This window comes from Oryza glaberrima, chromosome 1, assembly GCF_000147395.1.
Source record: "Oryza glaberrima chromosome 1, OglaRS2, whole genome shotgun sequence".
NCBI classification, from domain to species: Eukaryota; Viridiplantae; Streptophyta; class Magnoliopsida; order Poales; family Poaceae; genus Oryza; species Oryza glaberrima.
Genome location: NC_068326.1, coordinates 27,188,851 through 27,215,627, shown reverse-complemented (window position 1 = coordinate 27,215,627; position 26,777 = coordinate 27,188,851). Strand labels below are relative to the sequence as shown.

Below are 26,777 nucleotides of genomic sequence, written 5' to 3'. Positions count from 1 at the left end.
GAATCCCAGATCACACATCAAATCCTCCACCACCGCCTCCCTTTGCTCTTTTCAATTCTCTTTTTTTTTTTTCTTCGCCTCCCCCCCAAACTCCTCGTGCGCCTCGCGACGAGGGGACGACGACGGCGACGACAGGGCCGCGAGGAGATCGAATCGCGATCGCCGTCATCCATGTCGACGTCGCGCAGGAGGACCCTCCTCAAGGTCATCGTCCTCGGCGACAGCGGGTCAGCGCCCATTCCCCCCCCCCCCCTTCCTCCCCTCGATTCCGCTCGGCGACGGTGGATTCGTGGTTTTTTTTTTCCCGAGTGGCTTGATTTGGATGCGGTTGCAGTAACCTGTATGAGGTGTGGTGTGCTGGTTTGATTTACCCCTGTTTGATCTGTGCAGGGTGGGGAAGACGTCGCTTATGAACCAGTATCCTTGCTGCTGCATTTTAGCTTTATCTCGCTTGATCGCTGCGGAGTTAGCCGTTTCTTGATTCATTCTCTCTCTCTCTCTCTTCAAACCCGTCCTAGTGCTGCTCCGTTGCGATTTTTGAAGCATTTGTGAGCCGTTCTGGGATTGCTTGCTGTGAATCGTGCTTAGCTGCATTTCTGCGCTGCTAATTTCATTTGTATTGGTGCGTTTGTGTCATTGAATCTCTGGTATGATTTTGAGGTAATGAGGGAAGTATCTCTGGTGTGATTTTGAGGTAACGAGGGATCTTAATGTGGCTGCTATCAAATGTTAGATTCACGGCAGTAGTTGGCACTTTGATATGCTTGACTTTAGTTAGATATGTTCACAAGAAGTTTAGCCAGCAGTACAAAGCTACAATTGGTGCGGATTTCGTCACCAAGGAGGTCCTCATTGAAGATAGGCTCGTGACTCTGCAGGTGACTTTGATCCCTTAGCCCTTAGCAGCTCTTTTGCAGTGAGAAAATAGAGTGACTGTTGTAATGTTGTCACTGTCATGATTGCTTAAATTGTAGATCTGGGACACTGCGGGGCAGGAGAGGTTCCAGAGTCTTGGTGTTGCGTTTTACAGAGGAGCAGATTGTTGTGTGCTCGTCTATGACGTCAATTCTAACAGGTCATTTGACACGCTCAACACATGGCATGATGAGTTCCTCAACCAAGTAAGTTATTATCTCATGTCATTGTGATGCTTAGTCAATGGTCGTAGACAATGGCTGTAGAGCTATTTATGATTTTTTGTGATGTGTATGGCCTGGCGAAAAAAGATAGCTTAGTGTGATGTTGCCACTAACTTTCTGAAAGTTGCTCATGCTTAGCTGCTTAACATTTGTTTTTATCCTGTGTTTGTTCTGGCAAAGCTTCTGCATGATAATCCTAGTTGCCAAGAATATATTATTTATGGATGGCTTATGCTATAACAATACATCCAGTTTCATTATGCAAACTGACATATATTTGCATGCTTCTGCTGATTGTGCATGATAATCCTAAACACAGCATATACTTCTGCTATTGGGTGCTCAGGGGGCTGTGTCTGCTCAAACATCTAGCTAAACTGCACCCTTCCCTTGTGCAGCTTGTGCCCCTGTGCTCTGGTGACCCTGCACTTGTAAATTAGCCACCAGGAGGATAAACAAACCCTGTGACAGTAAATGAATCGCCATACCCATAAACGGACCATTGTAAGGAATTTAACCAAACAACCGCAATCGTAAACAGACCTCCATGACTGTAAATCAAGACCATTGTTGCCTCTCTCTCTCAAAAAAAAAGATCAGCTTTTTAGGAGCCTGGAGGGTTTGGGCGGCTCATTTCTCCACATTTAAAATGCTTCTCTCTCTCCCACCCCCTCTCAACAGCGATTTCCGCAAGTGACAGGTGATTCAGTTCATGGGGTGCATCTTTTCTTCATCGATTGATTGATATTGAACTATTGATGACGATTCTTGTGATCTGAACAATCACTCAATGTTGCACTGGTAGCATCCAATGGGGAACTATCTAATGAAAAGAGGGGTAAAGATAAGGCCAAAAAGAAATTAATTGATTCTGTTGATGTATAGTTCGTGGTTGCTTATACATGGTTACAGGCTTACAGCCTCCTCTGAACTGGAAGATCAATTTGAGATCTTCGAGCATATTCGAGTGTTCAATGTGACTACTGTCACTTCAACCAATACAAAAGATGAGACTTTACTATTGTGGAGCGGCTTTTTGCTAAAAGATGAGGGGGAAAGTAAGTAAGATGTCGGAGAAGCGAAATATATGAGATCACAAACGTAGATTGCTTGGGGCTAAATATGAATTGAGATAGCATTTTTTACCTGATCTTTTGTCTGATATGCGGGACGAACATTGTTATAAGCTGTCCAAGTTGCCAGAAATACTTCCATGTCCTCAGACATCAGATATCTCAGAAGGGGATAAGCTGCAGCTATATAGCTAGCGGAGTGACCGCCTCAGAGACAAGGAAACTCATCCTTGTCAGTATCGTATGATGACTTTGGTGTTGCGTCAAGGAAGAAACTCAGTCTGTTTATATGAGCTTTACCTTTTGAATTTCAAGTTATGTTTTCTCCTTGAAGTCTTAAACATTGACTAGCCCATAGCTGCCTAACTTGATCACCAATGACAGCATGGCGTTGAGGAGGGTTTAGATCTTTGGTAATTGTTACTGGCAAGGTGTCCACCTTAGTGCATAACTATCAAATGTGTGAAGATCTCAAAGTAATGAAAACTACTGATATACTGAGGTCCTGACCTCCACTTATCCTTTAATGATATCATTGAATGGCAGTATTATATTGATGCTTATATTCTTGATGAATTCAAAGCCAGTATTTTCTAAAGGTTTTCGCATATTTCATTTTAGATTTCCATAGAAGGATTTGTGTATTAAAGGGCAGCTATGATGATACTGCAAGAACTTTTCTTCTGATCAGTCAAACCTTATCAGTAGAATGATATCAATAAAAAAAACAACTATGTTTCTCAGGAGGTCGTAATTTTGGATGGACTTCTTGCTCTCAGCTATTTATTTATGTCAAATTATGCAACTGAGTCAAGTGTGCTTGTTGCTATTTGAAGGTGCAACCTGTAAGCCTGTAATTGGATGTTACCATTTGGAGGAATAAGCCTGTAATACTCAATAAAAAACTCATTGGGCTTGAGTGTTGGGATTTTTCATAATTCTACAGTCCTTGCTGAGCTCATTGAGAATTTTACGGTCCTATCTCCTTTCTCCAAGCACTAATGTTTTTCACTTTGTCTGCGGAATGTGTTTTATGTACCAAGTGCATAGATACTATCTGTACATTTTGGTTGTTACAAACTTTTGCTGGCATAATACCTTTTAGTACTTAAATTTTCAATGTAACTTCTGGGTGGACAATTTACTAAATTGACTAATGCTTAAATTATTTCTTTTGATCTGGATATCAAATTAGCTGTAATATTGCATTTCCATCTCATGTAACATCCTGTAAAATATTGACTAATTTAATTGGCATGATGCTTTTCCATTTCCTTTTAGGCTAGCCCATCAGATCCCAAAACTTTTCCATTCATCTTACTTGGGAACAAGATTGACGTAGATGGAGGGAAAAGCAGAGTGGTGAGTTTCTCAAGTATACTATCAACTTTTGCCTCTATATGTGGGACTACATACTTACTATTCACACAGGTTTCTGAGAAAAAAGCAATGGAGTGGTGTTCATCCAAAGGCAATATTCCTTATTTTGAAACTTCTGCAAAAGAGGACCGCAATGTCGACAGTGCGTTCTTGTCTGTCGCTAAGCTTGCTTTAGAGCATGAGCGTGATCAGGACATGTGAGTAGAATCATCTTCCTCTCTTTGTTGTCTTGTCGAAAACATTGACTGTGTAAGCTTATGTCATGCATATGTGAATTTCCTTGAATATTTTGTTAAAGAATTTACTATATATACTAGCATTTTAGTTACATTTGATTTATTTATATGTTTTCAACTAAGCATTAAGGTCCTTTCTTAATTAGAGATGATTTTTCCCATTTAGCACATTATTTTTTACTTAGTTGGGTAGGTTTTACAGCTCACCCACCGCCCAGCTATTGTCTTATGGGCTAATGTTTGTTTAGTCGCTTGTGTAGATGTTCTTTATAAATATTTCTGGTAGTTTCAGTTCTTAAATATCATTGTGTGTGCCGTTCGTTTCCAGTTGCCCACCACTTCTAGTACTTTCATATGTCATGTGTTCTTAAATTATTAAGGTTATGTCTGCTTGGCTATTATTAAATGATACAATGTTTTGTTGCTACCCTTTTGTGTGTTGCTGTTATCGGTGAACTTATGTACAAAAAATGTGCTGCTAACAATGGCATATCTGAACTGAAATAAGTAAAGAATGTCTCTGTTAATGTGTGAGGATTAAGAGTGAAATACAGTCCACCATATTAGTTGTGTTCTGTGTGGACAGATTGGCATAGAGATATCTAGACAATATGAAACGATAAAACTTCCACTAGTTGATCCATGCCATTGCATTTCACATAACTCTATTGTTGGTTTTAATACTGATAGTTGTAGTCTATTCCTATCCTTTTCATTCTTGTGTTTGCTATGGTTTCGTTACATTGTTTCGACAGATCTAGCTTGATCTTTTTTGGTTACTCACCGTCATTTTTCCTGGCCTTCAGCTACTTCCAGACGGTTGTTCCAGATCCTGTTCCAGAGGCTGAACAGAGAAGTGGATGTGCATGCTAGCAGCTAGTTATTGCCGTTGCAGGTTATGCTTACTGATTGTGATATTTTTTTGAAGTGATGTTGTGCATTCTTTGATGTACACTAAGGTTCCTATGCGGCCATTCTACTCCCTTTTGTAGTCATTGTACGATAGTTAGCCACTACTGTTTTGGCCCAAGAGTACTCATGCGGAGTCCTTTTCCTCCAATTGGGCAATAAGAATGTACAGAGGCTGATAATTTGGAATAATGCCCTATCTGCTGTTTATCTCATGGCCTTAACTTATTATATCCGTGCAGTTATAACTTGTCCTCCGAGGCGTTGAATTTTTGTTTGAGATAGTCATATTTGATTTTCGTTGCTTTTGTTTGGAGGGTGTTTGGCTACAGTAGTATTGGAAGTTGGAACGCTATACTGCTGGTTGAAATATTCAAACGTTACGAATTTTATGATGACTTACTGTTAACTGTTCAACTTTGTGTTCTGAATCATTATGATGCCGTGATATTGCCTTTGCAACCAAAGAATGCGAGTTATTGTTTTTTTCTTTTCATGGCATTTTAGGCCTCTTGCTCGTATTGATGGAAAGTTTTCTTTAGCACGAGAGCACATGCTGTAGTTGTTTCTCATGCCATCCAGTTAAGTCGTGAAAATTTCTCAAAACATTTGGCACTAAAAACAAATCTGGCACCGCATGCGCTTGTTTCTTTGACATTCTAACTGTCTGTAAATAGGAGGATGGCAAGGTCGGTTATTGGCGGTTGGTCGCTGTTTGCTTATTTGCGAGTGGCTGTTCAAATCGCACGAGGGAACAAACTTTCTTGCTGACAAATCATGGTGCGACACCACCCCAGTTATTGTCGAGGACACTACGTGTTAAAACAAATCTCCGTAACTGTGTTGTCTCTCTACTTTGAGCAAACGCACGCTGTTGAATTCGAACAAACTCAGGGGTATAAAATAGATTATCTCTTTTTTCAATTGTGCTTCTAGATTTGTCATGAATTATTTACTCTATATATACTTCTGAATATAATTTCATAAGACATATTTTTCTATTGTATTGATTAGACCACCTATTCTAAACCATCTATAAAGTTTATTTTTTAAATACTAACTAATTTATCATGTTCATCAAATAAACTATCCACGTCAATATATAATCCAGCAACAAAACTACTTTCTCGTATTTAGAGTCTGGATATAGTGTTCTATGTTCAGGTTCACGTGTAAAAGTTGTTCTTTTCTTCAAGATGGAGGGAGTATATATCTCATACAGCGCCACGTTGTTCTGCATTGGTTATACTATCCTAAAGACAGTTTATGTTTCTTCTGTGAATCGGGACATTTGACCTTCTTCCCGGATCTTGCCAGGCCAGTGGTGATGGGAACTTTCTGCAAAAGTAGTGGCCGGAAGGATAGCCTTTTAGGCCAAGTTTACTTTCCAAAATTTTTCTTCAAACCTCCAACTTTTTCATTGGACGTATCTATAACAAGACCGTTCTCTATATGGTCATAACTAGCTACCTCAATCTCATATCTAGTTGCTACTAGTATACTCAAAAGTGTTTGTATTTTTTTCTTCTTATGGAATTTTCTCTTAGATTACCCATCCGATTTACGATTCAATTACACCATTGTGTTCATAACAATTAAATCTTTATAATAAGATCTCACATGACTATATTTTTATGAAAAAATAGAAATTACTTTTATCATATATCTAAATTACTTTTAGATTTCATTAATTTACTTCTTAGTCATAAAAGTAATTTAATAAAGATTGAAAGTAATTTACCTATATTATAGAAGTAATTTAAAACAAAAGTGATGTAACTTGTTACGGCATTAAAAGAAATCTATAATTCATGTTGTGAGTTGTTTATTTCATAATCATTTTTAGTCAATGATGTAAATTGTGCTGATTAAATTTAATTTCTATATAGACTCATGTTTTTACCTCCATAACGGATTTACTTTTAATGTCGTGATAAAGTTACTTTCTTTTTTTTCTAAGTTACTTCTATAATATATGTAAATTACTTTTAGACTTTATTGAATTTACTTTTATGGGTCTAATAAGTAATTTAGTGAAATCTAAAAGTAATTTAGATATATTATAAAAGTAATTTTTAATTTTTCATCAAAATATAATCATGTGAGATCTTGTTATAAAGATTCAATTCTTACGAACACACCGGTTTAATCGGATCGTAGATCGGATGATTAGTTTAAGAGAATCATTTTTGAAGCCGGCGTAGCGTAGAGCATCACATGGCTTTCAATTTGGATTTCTCTGATTGATGCCACGTCCGTGAATCACCAGGCCATGTACAGACGCACCAGTGCTTGTGGGATCAGACGGCCGATGAGCGTGTCGTGGGATAAGGCAAAACAGAGCGCGCGCGAATTAGATTTTGCCTTTTTCATTACATCAATTTTTTTCTATACACACAAACTTCTAACTTTTTCATCACATCGTTTCAATTTCAACCAAACTTTCAATTTTCACATGAACTAAACATACCCTACTACATGCGAAGTTTTCGTGGTGTTGAATTTGTTCCAAGTCAACTTCAGCGCATGTTATGTCAAAAGAACTTCAGCGCATGTTAACCGCGTGCTCCAGAATAGTATGCCGGCATGCATCTCCCCTGATTGCCACGTGTAACGAGTTCAAAGTAGTATAACAATCAACTCTTTAATTAATCTCTGCTCGATGCTTTTGTGGCCACCAGATTATATCCGCAGATGTACGTGGATAGTGAAGGGGGGAGGAAAATTAATCTCTGAAAACTACAGATACATTGAGACAGTAGCTGCAGGTTGCAAAATGCAATGTTTTGAGCTGGAGTATTGGCCGCCACTCCTCGTGCTTGGATCACTAGGACGACTAATCCTAGACGTCGGTGAGGAGACAGCGAGGTTACAGACAAGAACAAAATATGATCAGCTCAAGTGAAAGGTGGTAACTACAGCTACGTACGTATTCGACGTATACTACTATTCTAGAAACACGATTTGGCTGGTTGTTAATTACTGTGGCAATTGCAATACTCATGCAGTTCCAGTGTTGTGCATGCATGTGTTGTCCAACCTGTGTTCCTGGCTGGTTCCAGCGATATTAACTTTGGTTGGCGTTAAACCTACAGTGCATGGTGGCTTCGGTGCTCTCTGTCACTCGGTGTGTATATATGGCAGCACAGCGAACTCGACAGGGACGGCATCGAGAGTGGCTAGCATCATTCGAACCAGGTCATTTGTTGTGAGCTACTCCTATAGTATTTGCCACAGTGTTAATTAATGCTCGAAAGTCGGTATCGAAAGGGTGCATGAAATGGCAAGACAAGCTCCTCTAGTAATATGCCAATTGCCACCATTGAAGTCCTGCGTGCAGCGTGCCTACCAAGGCAACTAGGGAACACTACAAATCAAGTTTTGTATCACACAGATCGATTCCTTTTCAACGATTAATTGATCACAGTTCGTACAAGCAGATGACAGCCACACATGTCCTGGACTCATGCATGGGGCACGGACGGTAGCATCAGGACTTCAGGAGGAGCAGCCAAGCAGGCAAGCCACAAGCCATGATTTATTTAGTTAATATTTAATTAATGACATGCTTCCCCGCAAAAAAAAATAATTAGTGACATGCTAATAAATTTTCTTATTTTATGTGCATCGAAAATATATGTCTCTCCAAATTGAGAGAACTAACGGTTTGGAGAACTAACGGGGCCTTAGGTTGTGTTCGGCAGCCTGGTTCCCAATATATTTTTCACGTTTATTTCTTGAACTATTTAATTTAATACTAAATATAATCAATTAGATGATCTTAAAATCTAAATTAAACAGAGCGTCGGACTTACGGACCATGCATACGTCTCAGCAAAACCGGCTACATGAGCAATGAGTCGATGACTTTATGTACTCCTATGCAGCAGATGTAAATTTTCATTCTTGGTGACAGCGACCTGAAAGAGGGGCCGGGGTAATTGATCAGAAGCTCAATACTACCTCCGTTACAATATAAGTGTGGCTATGGATTTGGATTTCTGTATTCAACGTTTGACAGTTCGTCTTATTTAAAAAATTATGAAAAAATCAATCACACATAAAATATTATTTATATTTTATCATCTAACAATAATAATAAATACTAATTATACCAAAATTTTCAAATAAGAAGGACAGTCATATATTGAATATGAACAGTGCAAAACTACACTCTTTATAGGACGGAGGTAGTTTAAGTACGTTTTTCTACAATGCGGAGTTCCTTTTTACTATTTTTCATCCGTAAATGTGAAGTTATTTTTTACTGTTTTACTTGACAAATAGTGAAAAAAACCCGGTAAGTGTGGAGTTTTTTTTCTTAAAAAAAAACTATTTGTAATCAGTTTCGGTGGGCTTTGTCAAATTGACATCGGATTCATGGGCTTCGCCAAAACAACAACCGAAACGGATATCAAATTGTTTCTAAAAAACACCCTCTTTTATGGGTGTGTGCGCAGTATAAATAATTTTGGTATAAATGCAACTAGCTGTGGGTGGCCCGCGCAAATGCGCGGCTAGCATCCAAACAAAATCATATATTTTTCTGTATGATTTTACTTAAAATTTATTAAAATAGCTATCTCGTTATCTTAAGACTTTGAAAGACCAAACCTTATCATCCCCGTATTTCTAATTATATAGTTTTTAAAAGTCACACCAGCTACTACCCTTTAATTATGTTATATCCTTCTTTATTTGCTTTCTCGATCTACCTCTATTTCTATTCATTCTCCTTGAAATCTTTAAAATTTGGATCTTATAGTTTCTAGAGTTTATTGTCTCGTTGGGTTCCATTTTTATAGTTTCCAGAAGTCATGTCAAACACTGCTATTATACTCCTCTACGGCTCGTCCACTGTCTTTTCTCTTTATTGTCATTGGGATTTTAAAAATCGAACATAATTGACGTTCGGGTTCATTTTTTACTTTCTAGAAGTCCCGCCAAATCATCAGCGGCTTTCCCTTTATACTCCTTTATGGCTCACCCGTTGCCTCTATTCTTTATTGTTATTGAGATTTTAAAACCGAACATGATTATAATTGTTTTTTTTTACTTTTTAGAAGTTCTGAACCTTTAAAAATTGGACCTTGTAGTTTTTAGAGTTTATTGTTTTGTTGGATTTCATTTTTTATAATTTTTAGAAGTCCCGTTAAACGATGCCACTATACTCCTCTACGGCCTATCCACCGCCTACTCTTTATTGTCATTGGGATTCTAAAAGTTGAACATAACTAACGTTGGAATTCATTTTTTATTTTCTAGAAGTCCCACCAACGGTCGGCGGCTCTGCAACTATACTCCTATACACCCACCCGCTGCTTCTCCTCTTTATTATCATTGAGATTTTAAAAATCGAATATGATTATATTTTTTTACTTTCTAGAAGTCCCGGCAACCGCCTTGCCCGTTTGCTTCATGGCCTGCTTGTCGTCCATACTTTTAATCGTTATTAGGATTCTATTTGGTGTTTTATTAACAGTTTTTATATGTTGTATCAACCGCCACCACTCTACTCCTTTATAGACCTGTAACTTAAATTATCTTGTCATGTATTTTGGATGGTCTTTTCTTTGTCTAATTTCAGAATTTATGTTTTTTTTCAAATTTTAATTAATACCGTATAGTATTCATTTAATTTTTTTATTTTTATTTTTAAATTTCAGTTTTTTCAAAATTGTATTCCTACTTGAACACTCTTTTAATTTTTCTAATTTTGGATACTATTTTATTTTTATTATGAATTTTAATTAATCTCGTATAGGGTTCTTATATGATTCTTATTTCAATATTGCTTATTTTTAGTTTCGAATTTCAGTATTTTTTTTAAATTGTATTTCTACTTGAACTCTCCTTTTATTTTTCTCCGATTAATATGAGAATTTCTAGCCCTCACAATGAACGTGGTGCCTCCTTCAGTTATTTTTAAATTGTATTCCTACTTGGACTCTTATTTTCTTTTCTATTTTTTTCTTTCATTTTATTTTTATTTTGAATTTTGATTAATCTTGTATTGGGTTCTTATATGGGCTCTTCTTTCAATGTTGCTTATTTTTAATTCCGAATTTCAGCTATTTTTAAATGTATTTTTTACTTGGACTCTTCTTTTCTTTTTTTTTTCCGATTAATGTGGAAATTTCCATCCCCTACAGCGAACGTGGTGCCTTCTTTCAAAGCTGTTTTTAATAATATAATAGATAGATAAACTATAACTAGCAATTTTTTCACACAGTTCTACGTGCAATTAATATGTTTTAAAATAAAATTATATTTGGCATACTATCATTCATTTTTCTTGACAAATATTACATTTGTCCCAAAATAAAACAACTTCTGACTAGATAAGAATATGTCCATATGCATATCTAAAAGTTGTTATATTCTGAGACGAATATAGTATAGCTTATTTCGTATACAACATTATTGGCCCATCTTCAAAATAAAAAAAATATGGAATTTTCAAAAAAGAAAGGTTCATCTAAAATATATCGATGATAAATGACAATTAAGAGGGGAGAAGCAACATGCTTATAATGGAGTAAGCGTAGGCCTATAAACCCCAATGATAATCATATTTGATTTTAAAATCTTAAGGAATTCAAGCAATTTAAAATTCGAATTTCGACCGCTGAAATGGTGAGAATCTTACCCTTTAACCTTATTACTCCCTCCCTTTCAAATTATAAGACGTTTTAACTTTGGTTCAAGTCAAACTGCTTCAAATTTATAGAAAATAATAATAATATTTTTAGCTCAACATAAATTTATTATGAAAATATATTCAATTATTAATTTAATGAAACTATTTATAAATATTACTATATTTATGCATAAACCTAGTTAAATTTGAAGTAGTTTGACTTTGACCAAAGTCAAAACGTCTTATAACCTGAAACAGAGAGTATTTGTTAAGCCATATAGACATGCATAAATTCAGGAACAGTGGGAACTACTAGGATTTACTGCAACTTTCGTGGCTCCACTGGCCCCGGATCCCATCATCCCAGCCCCACGCCGCCCCCAAAGTCCAAAACACCTTACCACACGAGGGCAAATACCAAAGGCAAATAGGCAAAAGGCGACGTCCACGAGTCCATGTCATGACACACCCCAAGTTGCTGTAAGTGGCAGGGCCGTGCGGGGCATCAAAGCAAAACAATTCGAAACGGGGCGGCTCGCGCACGGTCGCGCGCGCCGAAGCTTCATCCAACGACTCGAGCCAGGAAGCTCGGTGCGAAGCCCACCGACGTCGCCCGCCCGCCCACGCGCTCTATAAGTAGACGGCTCTTCGGCGCGTGTCACGTAAGAGAGTCGGCCAACCCACATGCACGTGTACCGATGTACATGGCGGCGGCGGCTGCGGGAGCAAGCACACCCTTCAATTTTTGCCGCCACGGCTCGCACGCCGAGTACGACGCCGTCTTCAGCGGCAGCTGGATGGCGCGCCGCCCCTCCGCGGCGCCGCACGGTGGCGGCGCCTCCGGCAGCGGCTACGGCGCCGCCTCGTACGTTGCTCCCACCTTCGGCGCGGCGTTTAGGCAGCAGCATCTCGACCTCCTCGACTACCTGTCCGACGATCAGGGCGTTCCGGCGCCACCACCAGCGGCTGTGCCCAGCGCGTCGTACGTGACGCCGGCGCCGGCGATGGCCCCCGCTGAACCGGTCGTGCCGGATGCTGTTGCCGCCGCCGGCGGCTATCCGAGGTGCGCTTCTTAGCCACGCCACACGCGTACATGTTCCATTTGCTGTATGGGCGCGTGTAAAATTAATTTTTGCTCGATCGGAGTGCGGATTTTTTTGATCGAATATCGGATTGGGGAACTTAACAACGACATCTCAGGAGCGTGGCTGCGGCGGCGGCGGCTGTGGCCGGCGAGGGAAGAGATCGGACGACGACGGACAAGATCGCATTCCGGACGAGGTCGGACGATGAGATACTCGACGACGGGTATAAGTGGAGGAAGTACGGGAAAAAGTCCGTTAAGAACAGCCCTAATCCGAGGTACAAAATGTTACGTACTGTACTGCCTAGCTAACAATAATAACCATACTATAATGCATACTATAATGAGGAGTAGTACCAATTATCAACAGCTTAGCCTACGGAATCAATTCAGTTCAGTCTAGGCATATGCATAATATGTAGTAATCCCTCCGTCCCAAAATATAAATATTGTTAGCATAATAACAAGTCAAACATTTTAAATTTTAACCATTCTCTACTATTATAAAAATTGAAGATGTTTTTCAGGTATTTTGATACGTCATTCGTGTATGAGTCGGTTTTTAAGTTCGGTTGCTTTTAAAAATACATATCTATATTTGAGTCGGTTTTGAAGATCATACACTTTTAGTAATACAGAAAGAATCATATAAGAAATCTGTTTAAAAAAACTCGCATGCTAACTTGAGATGATCGGACTACTAACTGCGGCTCATGATTTTCTAAAAAATTATAAATCTAAGCGAACTCACACAATGAATTTTATCTTAATTAAACCATATAACAATAATAAGATTAAAATAGACTTCACCTGTTATAACGCACGGGCATTTTTTTCTAGTAATAGCAAAAATATAAAAAATATCAATCATGTAAAATTGATGTTACTAGTATAGATTTATCATTCAACAAACTATCATAATATGTTACTCTTTTTATTTAAACATCTTAATATTGTTTATTTTAAACTATTATAATAATGTTTGGTCATTGGTTAAAGTATCATCTAAGAGACCGTATTAGAGTTTAAAAATATTTATATTTTGTTACGAAAGAGTACTAATTTAATTTCATGGTGACTTGAATCTATTGCAGGAACTACTACCGGTGCTCGACGGAGGGGTGCAACGTGAAGAAGAGGGTGGAGAGAGACAAGAACGACCCGCGGTACGTGGTGACGATGTACGAGGGGATCCACAACCACGTGTGCCCCGGCACTGTCTACTACGCCGCGCAGGACGCCGCCTCCGGCCGCTTTTTCGTCGCCGGGATCAGTCACCCAGACCTTAATTAAGCTAGGATATGCTTTGCCGGCCCAGCTGTGGCTTAGCTTGATGTGCAGCTCTAGTTATTGTATGGGCTGTACGGTTCAGTTATTTGAAGCGGGTTATACTTATATGTTGTTAATGTTTGCCTATTGATTTTAATTAATTTCTTAGAGTTAGACTCAATTTGGCGGAGGGATTCCCTTCAAAAAAAAGAAATCCCTTCAAAAAATTTGGCGGAGGGACGACTGACATACATGGTGACATTAGCTAGGTTTGCTCACTTTTAGCAAAAATAACAAGTTCCCTTTCGTGTTACTCTCCGTCCCTAGGTCAGTGTTTGGCAAAACGCCCAAAAAATGTCCGTGTTGCCAATTAATTTGTCGATTGTGTACTTCAATTTCAAGCCAAATTTGGGCAAAGCTAGTACTTTGTGTGTTTTAGATGTTGAAACAGTTATACCAGTTACCCGTTGCAATTCCCTTCATCAAAAGTATGCGCTGCTTTTACTTTCTTGGGTAATCTCTAACAATATGAAAGACCATGAGAACATATATAGTTTCTTATTATATTTAAAATAAAAAATAGTATGAGAGTATTTTTTAAAATGGATGATAATAATATAGCATTAGTGAGTGATTAATTGTATGGATATTTCATCTTATTGACCTATAGTACTGTATAGCACAGATCTGAGTCAGGGTTTACCAAACCGTTTTGGGCGGGGTTACCGTTACCCCACGATTTAGCGGTTATTTTGAGATATACCATGGTTTAAAAATTGAGAAGGTTAACCCACGTGATAACTACACGGTTTTGCAATCCCTGGTATGAGCTACTAAGGCCTCATCTATTGCCCTACGACTCGTAAGTTGTCAAAATTTGAATTTTTCACGAACGTGCAAAATCCTTAACGAAATTTGAGGGCTTTTACACAACGTGACGACCAAACTAACCATCGCAAAGACGCAAACAGGGATAAAGGGTGTAACGAGGCACAAGTAGGCCCTCTTTGCGAGAAACTCGAGTCCAGCAAAGAAAAAAAAAGGAACAGAAGAAAAAGCTAGAGCTTATATATGTTTGATTTTTTTTAGATAATGTTATATATGCTTGATTTTTATATCTATTACTTAAAAAATAGACAGAATTGCTATGATTGTGTCTCATGTTTTTCCTCACCTAAAACAGTCGATTTTTTGGCCCTTGATTTGTGCTGCGAGCCTGCGACTGTGCGACATGCCTGATCTTACGCCCTGTGGTTTGCAACATGCATGTGTTTTTGTTCGTCGTTGCTTACTCATTTTTTTTATCTTTTGTCGTTTATTACAAAAATTACAATGTAATATTAAAATTTACAATTAATCATAATATGATTTTTAAAATTTATAATATATAAATACATTGTAAATGTAGATAATTTATAATGCAACTACGATTTAACTACTTTCTATGAAAAATATTATATCAAAGGCATTATTTTAGAAACACAGTATAAATGTTAACGGTTACAACGGACAAAGTCACCACATGTGTCTAGCTGTCGATGAGTACGCCCCCCACCATTAAAAGAATTATTAGCTATAAATACGAGCACCGGCTTAGTCTATGACTTGAATCTAAGTGTGCTAGTTTCACCACAAGAAACTTCACCAATTGACCTATGCTCACTTTGTATATCAATGATAAAATTGGTTCCATAAAATTCAAAGTTCACATTTTTGGATTTATAACATCCAAAATTACCGGTTCTGATAGGGTGTGTTTGGTTCACGGTCATGCATGGATGGGATGTGACCATCCATATTTTGTTAGATACGATGATCCAATTTTTTGTTTGGTTTGTATGGATAGAATAACCAAATTTCTTGTTTGGTTAGAGGGATATTAGCATGGATGGGAAAAGTCAAAAGTTACTGGGACCCATTTGTCATATATATTTTTTATTTTATCAAAATATAATCATACAAGATTTAATTGTTACAAATATAATTGTGTAATCAAATCATAGATAAACGGTTTAGGAGAGAAAAATCATTTGGAGCTTATTTAACAGAGAATCAAACCAACCACAGTCAATACACATCACCCAGATCAAAACTCAATGGCTTCATTCAGCCAAATCGGCCAGATGCACTCATCCAGTATATTGAAGGAATATTCCCTATTCCGGACGGCCCAATCCACCAAACAGAAAAAATCGGTGGCCATCTCCCATTCAGGCTAAGGGCATCCACAATATAGTCCAAAAGTGGTCTATAATCAATATAATATTTCATTCAACCACCTAGTAACACTGTGGAACTAGTCTATAGTAAAAAAATAACAAAAACTATCCATAAGCATATGATCTATCCATAGAGAATAAAATATATTATTTGTCTCTACTTCTTCTTTCCTCCTAATAAGCTACCCATAATACTATTTGCTATCTATATATATTTTGAAAGTTACATAAAATCCATATATGTGGGTCCCATCTATATGGACTACTTTTACCAAACACACCTTTTAGTTTTTTTTTTTAAAAAAAAACCACACCTTTCCTCCTAGTCCTCATTCGTCCTGAACCCCAAAATCTTTTCTCCCTATTCCTATTCGTCCACGACATCGATCAGTCCTACTTGGCAGTTGTTATCAATCCAACGAAAATAGCAAATGCAACGATTGCAAACAAGCACAAACGCCTTAATTGCTCGGAATCTTCTACAGCTATGAGCTATCCCATCTGCCCAAAGAAGCCAATTCGATGTTCGAGTACTCCATCACCAACCCATGGGCGATGCTTTTCGCCGAGAAAATTGCAATTATAGAACTCCAAATAATACACTTCGCAGTTATAGGACTCTAATCGTCGACTTCGCTAAAACGACACTTGAAACGTAGGCACTCTGTTTTACATGACATTTGGTCCTTTTAATCACTTTCTCAACTAAAATACATGTATTTTATCTTGATGTGACTGTATTGCCCTCAGGGCTTCAATTGACGTGCTCCCACGCTGCTAGCTGGTCGCCTGGCTGGCTGGACGCAGCCTGTGATGGCTGGCCGGCCGGCGCCTGTCCATGGCTAGAGCACTGGCTTGCCTGGGATGGCTGGTAAGCTGCTAGCCGCTCTTGAACTTGCTGCAGCTGCCAGCTGCATATGTCCCAAATATCATACTGTACATGGTCAATCATGCACAAAAATTGTAGCACTAACCCAATGAATAAATGAAAGATGATCAAAGATGATCCATACGCAATTATAAGGAGATCTCAATCAAGTTTTACTACTGTGTACTACTATCGTGGTAAAAAAACCAGAAATCCAGTGCAGCCAATACCTTTGCACTTGAAGAACAGGAAGGTTGAACTCCATTGCCGCCGGAAGAGGAGCATTGGGCAGCAATGTTCTAGCAGCGGCTAGAGCACTAGCGTTGGCGTTCTGCTATACATGGCCATCGTCTACCACAGCCAAGGCATCAAAGCCCAGGTCACCAGGCGGCGTGACCAGACCCCGAGCGGCTAGGGCAGAAGCCGCTAGGTCCTCAGCTGCTTGGCCTTCCATGGCGATCGGGAGTCCATCTCCATCTTCGGGCGGCGGCACTCCATCCATGGGAGCCGAGGGCGTGGGGAGGGAAGGAGGAACGGCGGCGTGGGGAGGGAAGGAGGAACGACGACGGTGGACTTGGACGATATGAAAAGATACAATCGATCAAGTATGCAGAAGGCAGAAGGGCAATACGGTCACTTTAGGGCAAAATACATGTATTTTAGTTGAGAAAAGTGATTAAAAGGACCAAATGTCATATAAAATAAAGTGCCAACGTTTCAAGGGTCGTTTTAGCGAAGTCGACGATTAGAGTCCTGTAACTACGAAGCGCATTGTTTGGAGTACTATAATTGCAATTTTCTGCTTTTCGCCATGGGGAGCATCTCCGGCCACACATTAAACCTCCGATTCGTGCAAGGTTCCGGATTTACTCGAAGCCTCCGTCCGATACGCGATTGGGGATCGACGGACCGAGAGGGGATGCAGCAACCAGGATCCAGGGTCCAGGTACAATCCGCTCCCGCGATTCCCTTCTCCTTTTCTTCCCTTCTGTTGATTTTGCCTCATTAAAGTCGTGTTCATGAGATAGGATCGATTAATTAGATTTATTTTTTAAAAAAAGTTATTAGATCTTTGTTTTCCTTGGTGGTCTTGTGGAATTTTGCATCCTGCTGAATCAGATAGTGGAAGCAGGACTCGGAATTGATCGTGGTGATTTGGGAGTTTCCCAATACGTACTTTAGGTGTCACAATTTGCCTCATATCTTGGTTTACTCGATGGTTTTGGTTGATTTATTCAGCTTTCAGAGTAGATCCGAGTATCCGACGCAATTATTGATATATTCACCATTCAGAGCTGATCCGACATTCCGACGTGATTCGAGGAAATAATCCTCTATCGTGCGGTGAACTTCCCCTATGTTGAGATTGCATATGTACTGAGTGTATTGGTTTTTTTCGTCGGGCAAGCTGGTTTCGGTATTCATCGTGTGATTTGCCATTTTTTTTGGTTTGTGATAGTACAATAAATTTGCTTGGGTACTTATACAACTTGATTTGGATAGTTACATCACTGCTAAAGCCAAAAGGTGCCATGCTCGAAATAACTCTCAAGGCGTCATGTTTGAATTGTTGTGGAACTATTTGGGGAAAACAAACAAAAAGACTCATGGTTAGTTTTGGTAATGAGTGTGGACAGAACAATGATTTGGGGTATTTTTATGGTTAAGAGGGACCATGTATGTACTGGGGTTGTTAAAACTAGCATATTGTTCTGCGTCAATTTGCACGGGGCTAGACTAAAGTAGAATTTAATTTGGCATACAACTATTAACATTTGATTCCAAAAGTATAATTGTAATCTATAAACAATGGATTTTAAAATTCGAATTGGAATTGGCATACAACTCTTAGCATATTTTTTCCATATATATAATTGTATTTTCTATACATTTGTTTGTAGAAGTATGATTGGAATTCATAGCTATAGCTCTTAGCTTCTTTTCCATTAATATAAATAACACAATTATATTTTCAATACAACTATATTAATTGATCTACACCATTATATTTTAGATCCGTCACGGTTGAACGGTCAATATCTTTCTCTTTTTCATTCCAATTGCTAATTCTGATATCCATATCTCCATATGACCTCTTCACTGGCAACTTAAGGCATAGTGCAGCAATTGAACACTTCCTTCAACAATGTTTTGAATATGAGCCAAGATTTCCAGCTTATCATATGTGGTGTTATTCTCGCTTTTTCCTGAACTAAACTCCATATCAAAAGTTATCTTTTAGACAAAGAGATATCTCAACACTAATGATCCTTTTAAGTCTAGCTATGTAGTCTCCATAGTCTACCTTCCTACAGCTTCCAGAAAAGCATACTGGTATGTTACCAGGCATATCTAACTACATCGATGACCACCAAATAAATTTTGGATCTAAAAGATAGATTTATCCCCATAATTGGTTTCATCAAAGCCTTCTTTTCTAGTTTTCAATCGCTCCTGTTTCCATAAACATCTGCATAGACAAATTGAACTCAAGTCTCGAAATGAAGCTTTTTGCCTCTTTTTTCTATTATGCCGATATGCCACTTTTGGGAATGTAAAATTGCATAGATTCTCCAACCCCTGCGTGATGCGGCTTCTACGATTGTACTTTCAACATAGGAAGCATATCTTCATCTCATGCCATAATGATATAGGGTAATTGCAGATAGTTGATGAAGCATATCTTCTTTTTTTTTTTACTTCCTGTATCCTTTGTTATTAGATTTATTCCTTTATGTTTTTATCCACTAATACACCAGTGCATTTTATCATAGAAGATAAAGGGGAGAAAATTATGTGGTTACAAAGTTCCGGACTTGCAGTTACTTGAGAATGCCCTGGATCATGCCTGGAGCAATATCATGCATAACTGCGACATCCTTCAGTGACCCAGATCTCAGCCACAGGATCCATTCTACATCAATTTAACAACATATTATCCAGACTAAGGCTGTCTTGAAGTCTAAATCCTTTTATTATCCTGTAACTCATCAGCTACTTAATGACATATTTTGTGCCTTAGGGAATCAGTTGCAAACTATTCCCTCCATAAAAATATAAGAGATTTTGGCTGGATGTGGCATGCATTACGAATCTGGACAGGCTCCCAGATATATCACATCCAGCCAAAATCTCTTATATTTTGGGACGGAAGAAATATGTTGCATGGTTCCTTGCATTGCACATTTCACCGAGTGGGACGCCCAAACATAGTAATTCTTCCGATGGCATGTATACAACGAACAGCCTTCAGAGACCATGTTGGTCCTAGGTATTTTGAATTGCTTTAACCTTTATTATCAAAATGAATAGCTCACAGTAGTGACTCCCATTTTAAAAAGAGAGACTGTCAGCCTGTGTAAAATAATAAGTTTCTTCAGACCTATTATAATTTAGGGGCCATTAGTTGTATTGTTCTATTTTAGTTTTCTACCATTCAACTTCACAGCTCACCATGTTTCTCTAGTTGAAAAAAAATGCACTCTTTCCTTGTTGTTAACGATTTAATGATGCCTATTTCTCATATAGATGGCCAAAAAGCCTGCCCGGCAAGGCACGGCTAGGCACGGCCCACCAGCCATCGGGCCAGCACGGCCTGATCGGCACTTCGTGCCGGGCCGTGCTGGCCCATGGGCTGCACCTCCCGCCCAGGCACAGCACACCAGCTGTCGGGCCGTGCCGTGCCGGCTCGAAGGCACGGGTGGCCCATCGAGCTATTTTTTTAAATAAGTCTATTTTTCATCCCTCCTCTTTGGGCTGTTACATATGTATAGTTAAAATAAGTCTATTTTCCATCCCTCCTCTTTGGGCTGACATATGTATAGATAAAATAAGTCTATTTTACATCCCTATTCTTTCATCCATGGCATATAATATGCCTATTTTTACTCCCCTATTTTTTTTGTGTATCGGGCCTGGCTGCCGGCCCATCATACCGTGCAGGTGGAGGGGCCCAGGCATGGCCCGGTGGTCGGGCCGAGCCCGTGCGCCGTGCTGTGCTTGGGCCGGGCCGTCAGGCCTCATGCCTTTTGGCCATCTATAAGTTCTCATGCTCGTTCGAGGGGTAAAAAGAAACAGTGCACCTTCTATCGTTATTCTACTTATTGTCATATCTGCTTTTCTGCTCATAAGTGTAGAGGCAGGAAGCTACAAGTTTGGGATTTTTGAACTTGTTGAGAGGACAGTGTCGCTTGTGTTTTTTTTTTCATAAGTTGTAAAACCACTTATCCTTTTGTATAAAATTTAATTTTTGTGTTTGTAGGAGAATCGATCCGAGGACACACTTGGTGCCTTGGAGGTGCCTCTGGCTCTGTCCTATGCTGTTCGGCCACGTCCTGCTAGCAAGGTATATCCATGTTGTGAAAATTATATATACAAATGTTCTTCAACGGTTTGGCTTGTTTGACTGTCTACTGCTTAGGAGATTTGGGCCTTGTTTTAGATAGATGGTGCATTTTCTCTGTGGTTTTTCTTCTTCTCTTGAACATGCAGGAGAGCTGAATTGCAAAAACACACACACCACACAACCTTCACACACTAATTTACACGAGCCTGGAAGGCTGGAACAAACAAAGAATGACCTCCGGTGACATAGTTAACCTATAGTTGGGAGGACTTTAGACCCAGCCAATCACCACAGATGGGCCTCCTCAGTTTTCATCCGGAGAACGTCCAGCACCCTGGAAGGAGTGCCCTCAAAAAAACACAAGCATTTATGTGCTTCCACAATCAAAACATGCTCCCATGATGATAAGTGGGTTCAGCCTTTAGATATTTGGTGTGCAGGTCTTTAATTCGTAGATTTAAGGTGGGAATAGGATTATATAACATAGAGCTGTTCCTACTTGCTTTGTGGGAATGGAATAAAGGGGTTACACAGGAATAGGTTACGGCCGTGTTTAGTTCATTGTCAAAAATTTTTTTTTTGACATATACGGATACACATTTGAAGTATTAAACGTAGACTAATAACGAAAAAAATTACAGATTCCGTCTTTAAACTGCGAGACGAATCTATTAATCCTAATTAATTTATCAATAGAAAATATTTACTGTAGCACCATATTGTTAAATTATGGCACAATTAGGCTTAAAAGATTCGTCTCATAATTTATATGCGAACTGTGTAATTGGATTTTTTTCGTCCATATTTAATGCTCCATTTACCTTATTCGGATCAGTCAGATATATATCTAGGATTGCAGGTGCTGTCAGCTGTGACAGTACACATGTGGGTACAGGAATACTCCCTCCGTCCAAAAAAAACAAACATTTGTTTCCGTGTCCAACGTTTGACCGTATGTCTTATTTGAAAAAATTATGAAAAAAATTAAAAAGATAAGTCACGCATAAAGTATTAATCATGTTTTATCATCTAACAACAATAAAAATACTAATTATAAAAAAATTTCATATAAAACGGACAGTCAAACGTTGGTACGGGAACTTACGGTTTGTCTTTGTTTAGGACGGAGGAAGTAGGCTTTTCAGGTGTGATATCCTTTTTGTTAGCAGATGTGTACATAATTAATATTCTGGCCAAAGCTGGCCACAACAGTCGTGTCTTCAAGAACGAACCCCGAAGCTGGCCGTTACTAATCAACTCAATCATCGAAGAAGCACGGATTTGGGTCGCTGCAGGGATCGAGCTGCCTCCAGCTGGTAGTTTAAGCGCGGTAGCTCTGCTAGGTCACAAAGGTGGTTGGGAGGAATCCGTGTAATTTTTCTTTGGGCGGTATGTTAGTATGGCCGGATGTTAGGACTATCTCCTCCTTAATACAAAGATGGTTTAATCAACATAAAGTTGATCTTACTGAATTAGCATTGAAATTTGTTGTGAAATAGACGATTTATTGAAAAGTTTTACTGCACTGTGATCTATGTTATTGTTATATACTTGTAAGGTTCATATATCTATTTATCTATCTATTCTATTATATTATTATGACAGCTTTAAAAGAATACACCACGTTCACTGAGAAGGCTAGAAATTTCCACATTAATCGAAGAAAAAGAGAAAAATCTGAACCGTTAGATCATGATGTGCCTGTTTTATAACGTTGAGATTGATTAGATATCTATAGTAAAGGAAACTATCTAGAGAAATTAATCCTACTCAGACTTGGTAGAAAAAGTTTGCTACTGTACGCAACAAAACAGAAATCATGTTGGAGTTATGTCCGGACACTCAATCGGACAAGGTCTCGCTACTACTACATGTATTTCTTTATATAGTATACGTTTTTCTTAATAATATCTATGGTACACGTATACAGATAGTCAGACACCACGAATACAACAGTAACACAAGGCCTCATCTGTATATACGTTTATGGATAAATATATATGGTGGACTGAGGATATATATATTATTAGTTTGGTTGATTGATGGTTGATAAAGGGCATCAAAGTTGGCATGTACATGCCGGAAACTCTGCGATCGATCCCCCTGGCTATGGGGTAGCGATCGCCTCCCCCCTCCTCCCTCCCTCCCTCTACGTTTTCTTTTTTGGCACTGCATTACTTTCCTATTTTAATAAATTTATGCACCTAAAGTTTATACACCTAAAGTTTATAGACCCAAAGTTTAGAGACCCAAAGTTTATAAATCAAAAGTTTATATATCCGATTCAAATTTAAATTTGAATTTAAATATTTTTTATATATAGTATTTTTATACATCTAAAGTTTATAGACCCGAAGTTTATAAGTTAAAAGTTTATATACCCGATTCAAATTTAAATTTGAAATATATCCGATTCAAATTTGAATTTGAATTCAAATATTATATATATATATATATATATATATATATATATATATTATTTCTATACATCTAAAGTTTATACACCTAAAGTTTATAGACCCGAAGTTTATAAGTCAAAAGTTTACATACCCGATTCAAATTTGAATTTGAATTCAAATATTTTTTATATATAGTATTTCAATACATCTAAAGTTTATAGACCCAAAATTTATAAGTCAAAAGTTTATATAACCGATTTAAATTTGAATTTGAATTTAAATATTAGTTTATAGACCCAAAGTTTATAAGTCAAAAGTTTACATACCCATTTCAATTCTGAATTTAAATTTAAATATTTATGGTGTAGTAGAAAGAGAAAAAAGAGAGGAGGAAGGGGGGAGAGGAGGGAGCGACGGAGGTAGGGGAGGGGTGGGGCCCATTAGGCGTACCCCGTACATGCAGCCTGTTACTGCCCAGACAGCAACAAAATAATTCTGAAAATAAAATAAATTATGAATAACAAATAAAACAAATTTAGAAAAAAATAAATAATTATAGGAGTTCAAGTAGAAAAATAATTTATAAATAAAAAATATCGAATGAAAAATATGGAATTTTCAAAAAAAAAAACATCTAGAACACAGATGACAAATGACATTAAAGAAGAGATAAGTAATAGTTCTGTAAAGGAGTAGAATGGTGATGGTTGATGGGACATCTAAAAAGTATTAACAAAACCCCAAATTGAATTCCAAAGACTATTAAAAGGAGGGACGGCGGACATGTTGTTAAGCAATACGGTCATGGCGGTTGGCAGGACTTCTAAAAAGTAAAAGGTAAACACCCAATTATAATCATGTCTGATTTTGAAATCTTAATGACAGTAAAGAGGGGAAGCAACAGATGAGTTGTAAAGCAGTACAGTGGCAAAGCCCCAGATGGTTTGGCGGGACTTCTAGAAAGTAAAAAAATTGACCCACACGATAGTTATGTTTGATTTTTAAAATCCCAGTGACAATAAAGAAATGAGGCAGCGGTTGGACCGTAGAGAAGTATAGTGTCAGTGTTTGATGGGACTTCTAAGAATTATAAAAATAAAACCCAACAAGATAATAAACTCTCAAAACTACAAGATCTAATTTTAAAATTCAACGATAATCATGTTCGATTTTAAAATCCCAATGACAATAAAGAGAGGAGGCAACGGGCAAGCCATAGAGTAATACGGTGGCAAAGCCGCTGACGGTTTGGCGGGACTTCTAGAAAGTAAAAACAAGGACCCAAACGATAATTATGTTCGCTTTTTAAAAATCCCAATGATAATAAAGAGATAAGGCAGTAGACGGGTCATAGAGGTTTATAATAACAGTATTTGACGGGACTTCTCGAAATTATAAAAACAAAACCAATGTGACAATATAAGGTCCAATTTTAAAGGTTCTAAGAAGAATGAATAGAAACAGTGATAGTTCAAGCATGCAAATAAAGAAGGGGTGGCAAAAGTGGCGTAGCAACTGGTGTGACTTTTAGTAAAAATATAAAATTAGAAATACGGGAATGATAAGGATTGGTCTTTCAAAGTTTTAAGACAATGAGATAACTACTTAATAAATTTTAAGTAAAATCATATTAAAATATAGATAATTTTGTATGGGTGCTAGGCACGCAATCGCACGGACCACCCAAGTTGACACTAGAAAGGAACAGGTACATCGAAAGTACTTATTGACTTCAAATATTTTTTCAGGATATTACATATGACATCATTCGGAACAATTTGTGGCCGAAACTGGAAAGTTACAGGTTGTACTGTAATCCGAGCCCTAGTGTATCTTCTGTGGTTCCTTTGATCATTCTGAAAACCAGAGGCTTTGGAAGATACTGTATCAACAGGAACTACCGGTGAATCAGCACAGGGTGGAGGAACCGTTTTTGGTCCTGAAGCTCGGTCAAAACCATACAGCTGCGCAGGGTGGAGGAGCACTTGCAATCACAGCTGAGGAATCGATCTTTTCACAATCCCTTTTGTTCCGGTTGTGCAATCGGGACACACTGCTGGGGAATTATGATGTTGCCGGCGTCTCCGTCTCGGGTCCCAGCAGTGGAGCACTGACGTTTCCAGAGGGGTTGCACAGCCAGGGCCCCAGGGCTCAAGCCATGTCAGACACTTTTGCCGGCCTCTCCTCTGGCGCCGCCTTGACCTCGTCGCTGCAAACGAAGAACATGTAGAATCCTGCAAGAATTGTGAAGACGGACATAGCCCACACGACAACGGCGACTGGGAAAGGCATAAGCGCAGCTACTCTGTAGGTGAACAAGATTGTGAGCACCGTGGAAAGGACCCAAACACCGGCTTTGACATGGGATCTGCGGGGGGAGCTGCGAGGCAAGCTCTCGAACAAGCGGAGCGCGCAGAAGAGCGAGATGAGCATGAGGAAGGCGGCCAGCACAAACGCGACTGACCAGGGGTCACGCCGCGAATGGTAGATAGCTGCGCCGCAGTTGATAGCAAGGATGGTGAAGGCGAAGGCCGATGTACACGACGAGCTGTCTTTGCTAGGATCCGAGGAGCATGATGGTTCGTCGGTGCATTTGCCGGAACCATCTAGTGCCTCGTAGTCAGAGATCGGTGGAGCTTCCCTGCGGAGACTCGACATCGTCGACGCTTCTGCCTTCGGCGTAGGAAGGGATATCTAGCTTACTGATGTTTGGAGTTCAGAGAGTGCCCAGCAGGCATCATGCCTCTGCATATATAAGTCTTTACTCTGCATAATAGAACATGATTGTTTCCGCGTTCTCTTTTCCGGGAAAGTGTTTGTTTCATTTTTTTTTTCCCCGGGAATACGCGTTTGACCGGGCATCGCGCGTCGTCGCCGTTACAGGGAGGCGAGCAGAAATGACCGTGACAATTTGACAGCATGAGCCTCTCTGGATCATGGGATGTGATGCGTAGTACTCCGGGAACTGGAAGGACGATCAGCGACGCCGGAATCCCACGGGCAAACCCGCATAGCAGAGGCGTCATGTCTGACGGCGGAGCTTCGGCCAGCGAACGGGGACAGAGGCGCGAGGACTGCGGGTTTCCCCCGGCACGTTTTATGGGTTCATGGAGCGTGGGCGGACACTGGGACAGTGACAGCGGCCGTCGGCTGCAGAAAACTGTGAATTACTTGAGGCCTTGTGGTGTGGGGAATGATATTGTCTGTTTTGACGGG

The 26,777-nt window shown here is 39.0% G+C and overlaps 3 protein-coding genes across 3 annotated transcripts; 2 read left to right on the top strand and 1 right to left on the bottom strand.

The window, feature by feature from the left end:
- LOC127760698 (ras-related protein Rab7-like) lies at nucleotides 1–4,968 on the top strand. Its single transcript, XM_052285000.1, has 7 exons — nucleotides 1–227; nucleotides 391–417; nucleotides 779–878; nucleotides 975–1,121; nucleotides 3,494–3,574; nucleotides 3,644–3,789; nucleotides 4,635–4,968. Exons 1-7 carry the CDS (start codon nucleotides 172–174, stop codon nucleotides 4,699–4,701), a joined length of 624 nt encoding a protein of 207 aa, XP_052140960.1. The 5' UTR covers nucleotides 1–171; the 3' UTR covers nucleotides 4,702–4,968.
- Nucleotides 4,969–12,062: 7,094 nt separating this feature from the next.
- On the top strand, nucleotides 12,063–13,959 carry LOC127760188 (WRKY transcription factor WRKY24-like). The gene is made up of 3 exons (XM_052284411.1): nucleotides 12,063–12,440; nucleotides 12,578–12,739; nucleotides 13,556–13,959. Exons 1-3 carry the CDS (start codon nucleotides 12,076–12,078, stop codon nucleotides 13,752–13,754), a joined length of 726 nt encoding a protein of 241 aa, XP_052140371.1. The 5' UTR covers nucleotides 12,063–12,075; the 3' UTR covers nucleotides 13,755–13,959.
- Nucleotides 13,960–25,163: 11,204 nt separating this feature from the next.
- LOC127754516 (uncharacterized) lies at nucleotides 25,164–26,294 on the bottom strand. The gene has a single exon (XM_052280078.1). The coding sequence runs from the start codon at nucleotides 26,217–26,219 to the stop codon at nucleotides 25,713–25,715; it is 507 nt and encodes a 168-aa protein (XP_052136038.1). The 5' UTR covers nucleotides 26,220–26,294; the 3' UTR covers nucleotides 25,164–25,712.
- Nucleotides 26,295–26,777: the final 483 nt, after the last annotated feature.

Coding starts and splice junctions, on each gene's coding strand:
- LOC127760188 (XM_052284411.1), top strand. CDS start 12,076: ATGTACATGGCGGCGGCGGCTGCGGGAGCAAGCACACCCTTCAATTTT. Junction 12,441..12,577: donor GCCGCCGGCGGCTATCCGAG/GTGCGCTTCTTA, acceptor ACGACATCTCAG/GAGCGTGGCTGCGGCGGCGG. Junction 12,740..13,555: donor AAGAACAGCCCTAATCCGAG/GTACAAAATGTT, acceptor AATCTATTGCAG/GAACTACTACCGGTGCTCGA.
- LOC127760698 (XM_052285000.1), top strand. CDS start 172: ATGTCGACGTCGCGCAGGAGGACCCTCCTCAAGGTCATCGTCCTCGGC. Junction 1,122..3,493: donor ATGATGAGTTCCTCAACCAA/GTAAGTTATTAT, acceptor ATTTCCTTTTAG/GCTAGCCCATCAGATCCCAA. Junction 3,575..3,643: donor ATGGAGGGAAAAGCAGAGTG/GTGAGTTTCTCA, acceptor CTATTCACACAG/GTTTCTGAGAAAAAAGCAAT.
- LOC127754516 (XM_052280078.1), bottom strand. CDS start 26,219: ATGTCGAGTCTCCGCAGGGAAGCTCCACCGATCTCTGACTACGAGGCA.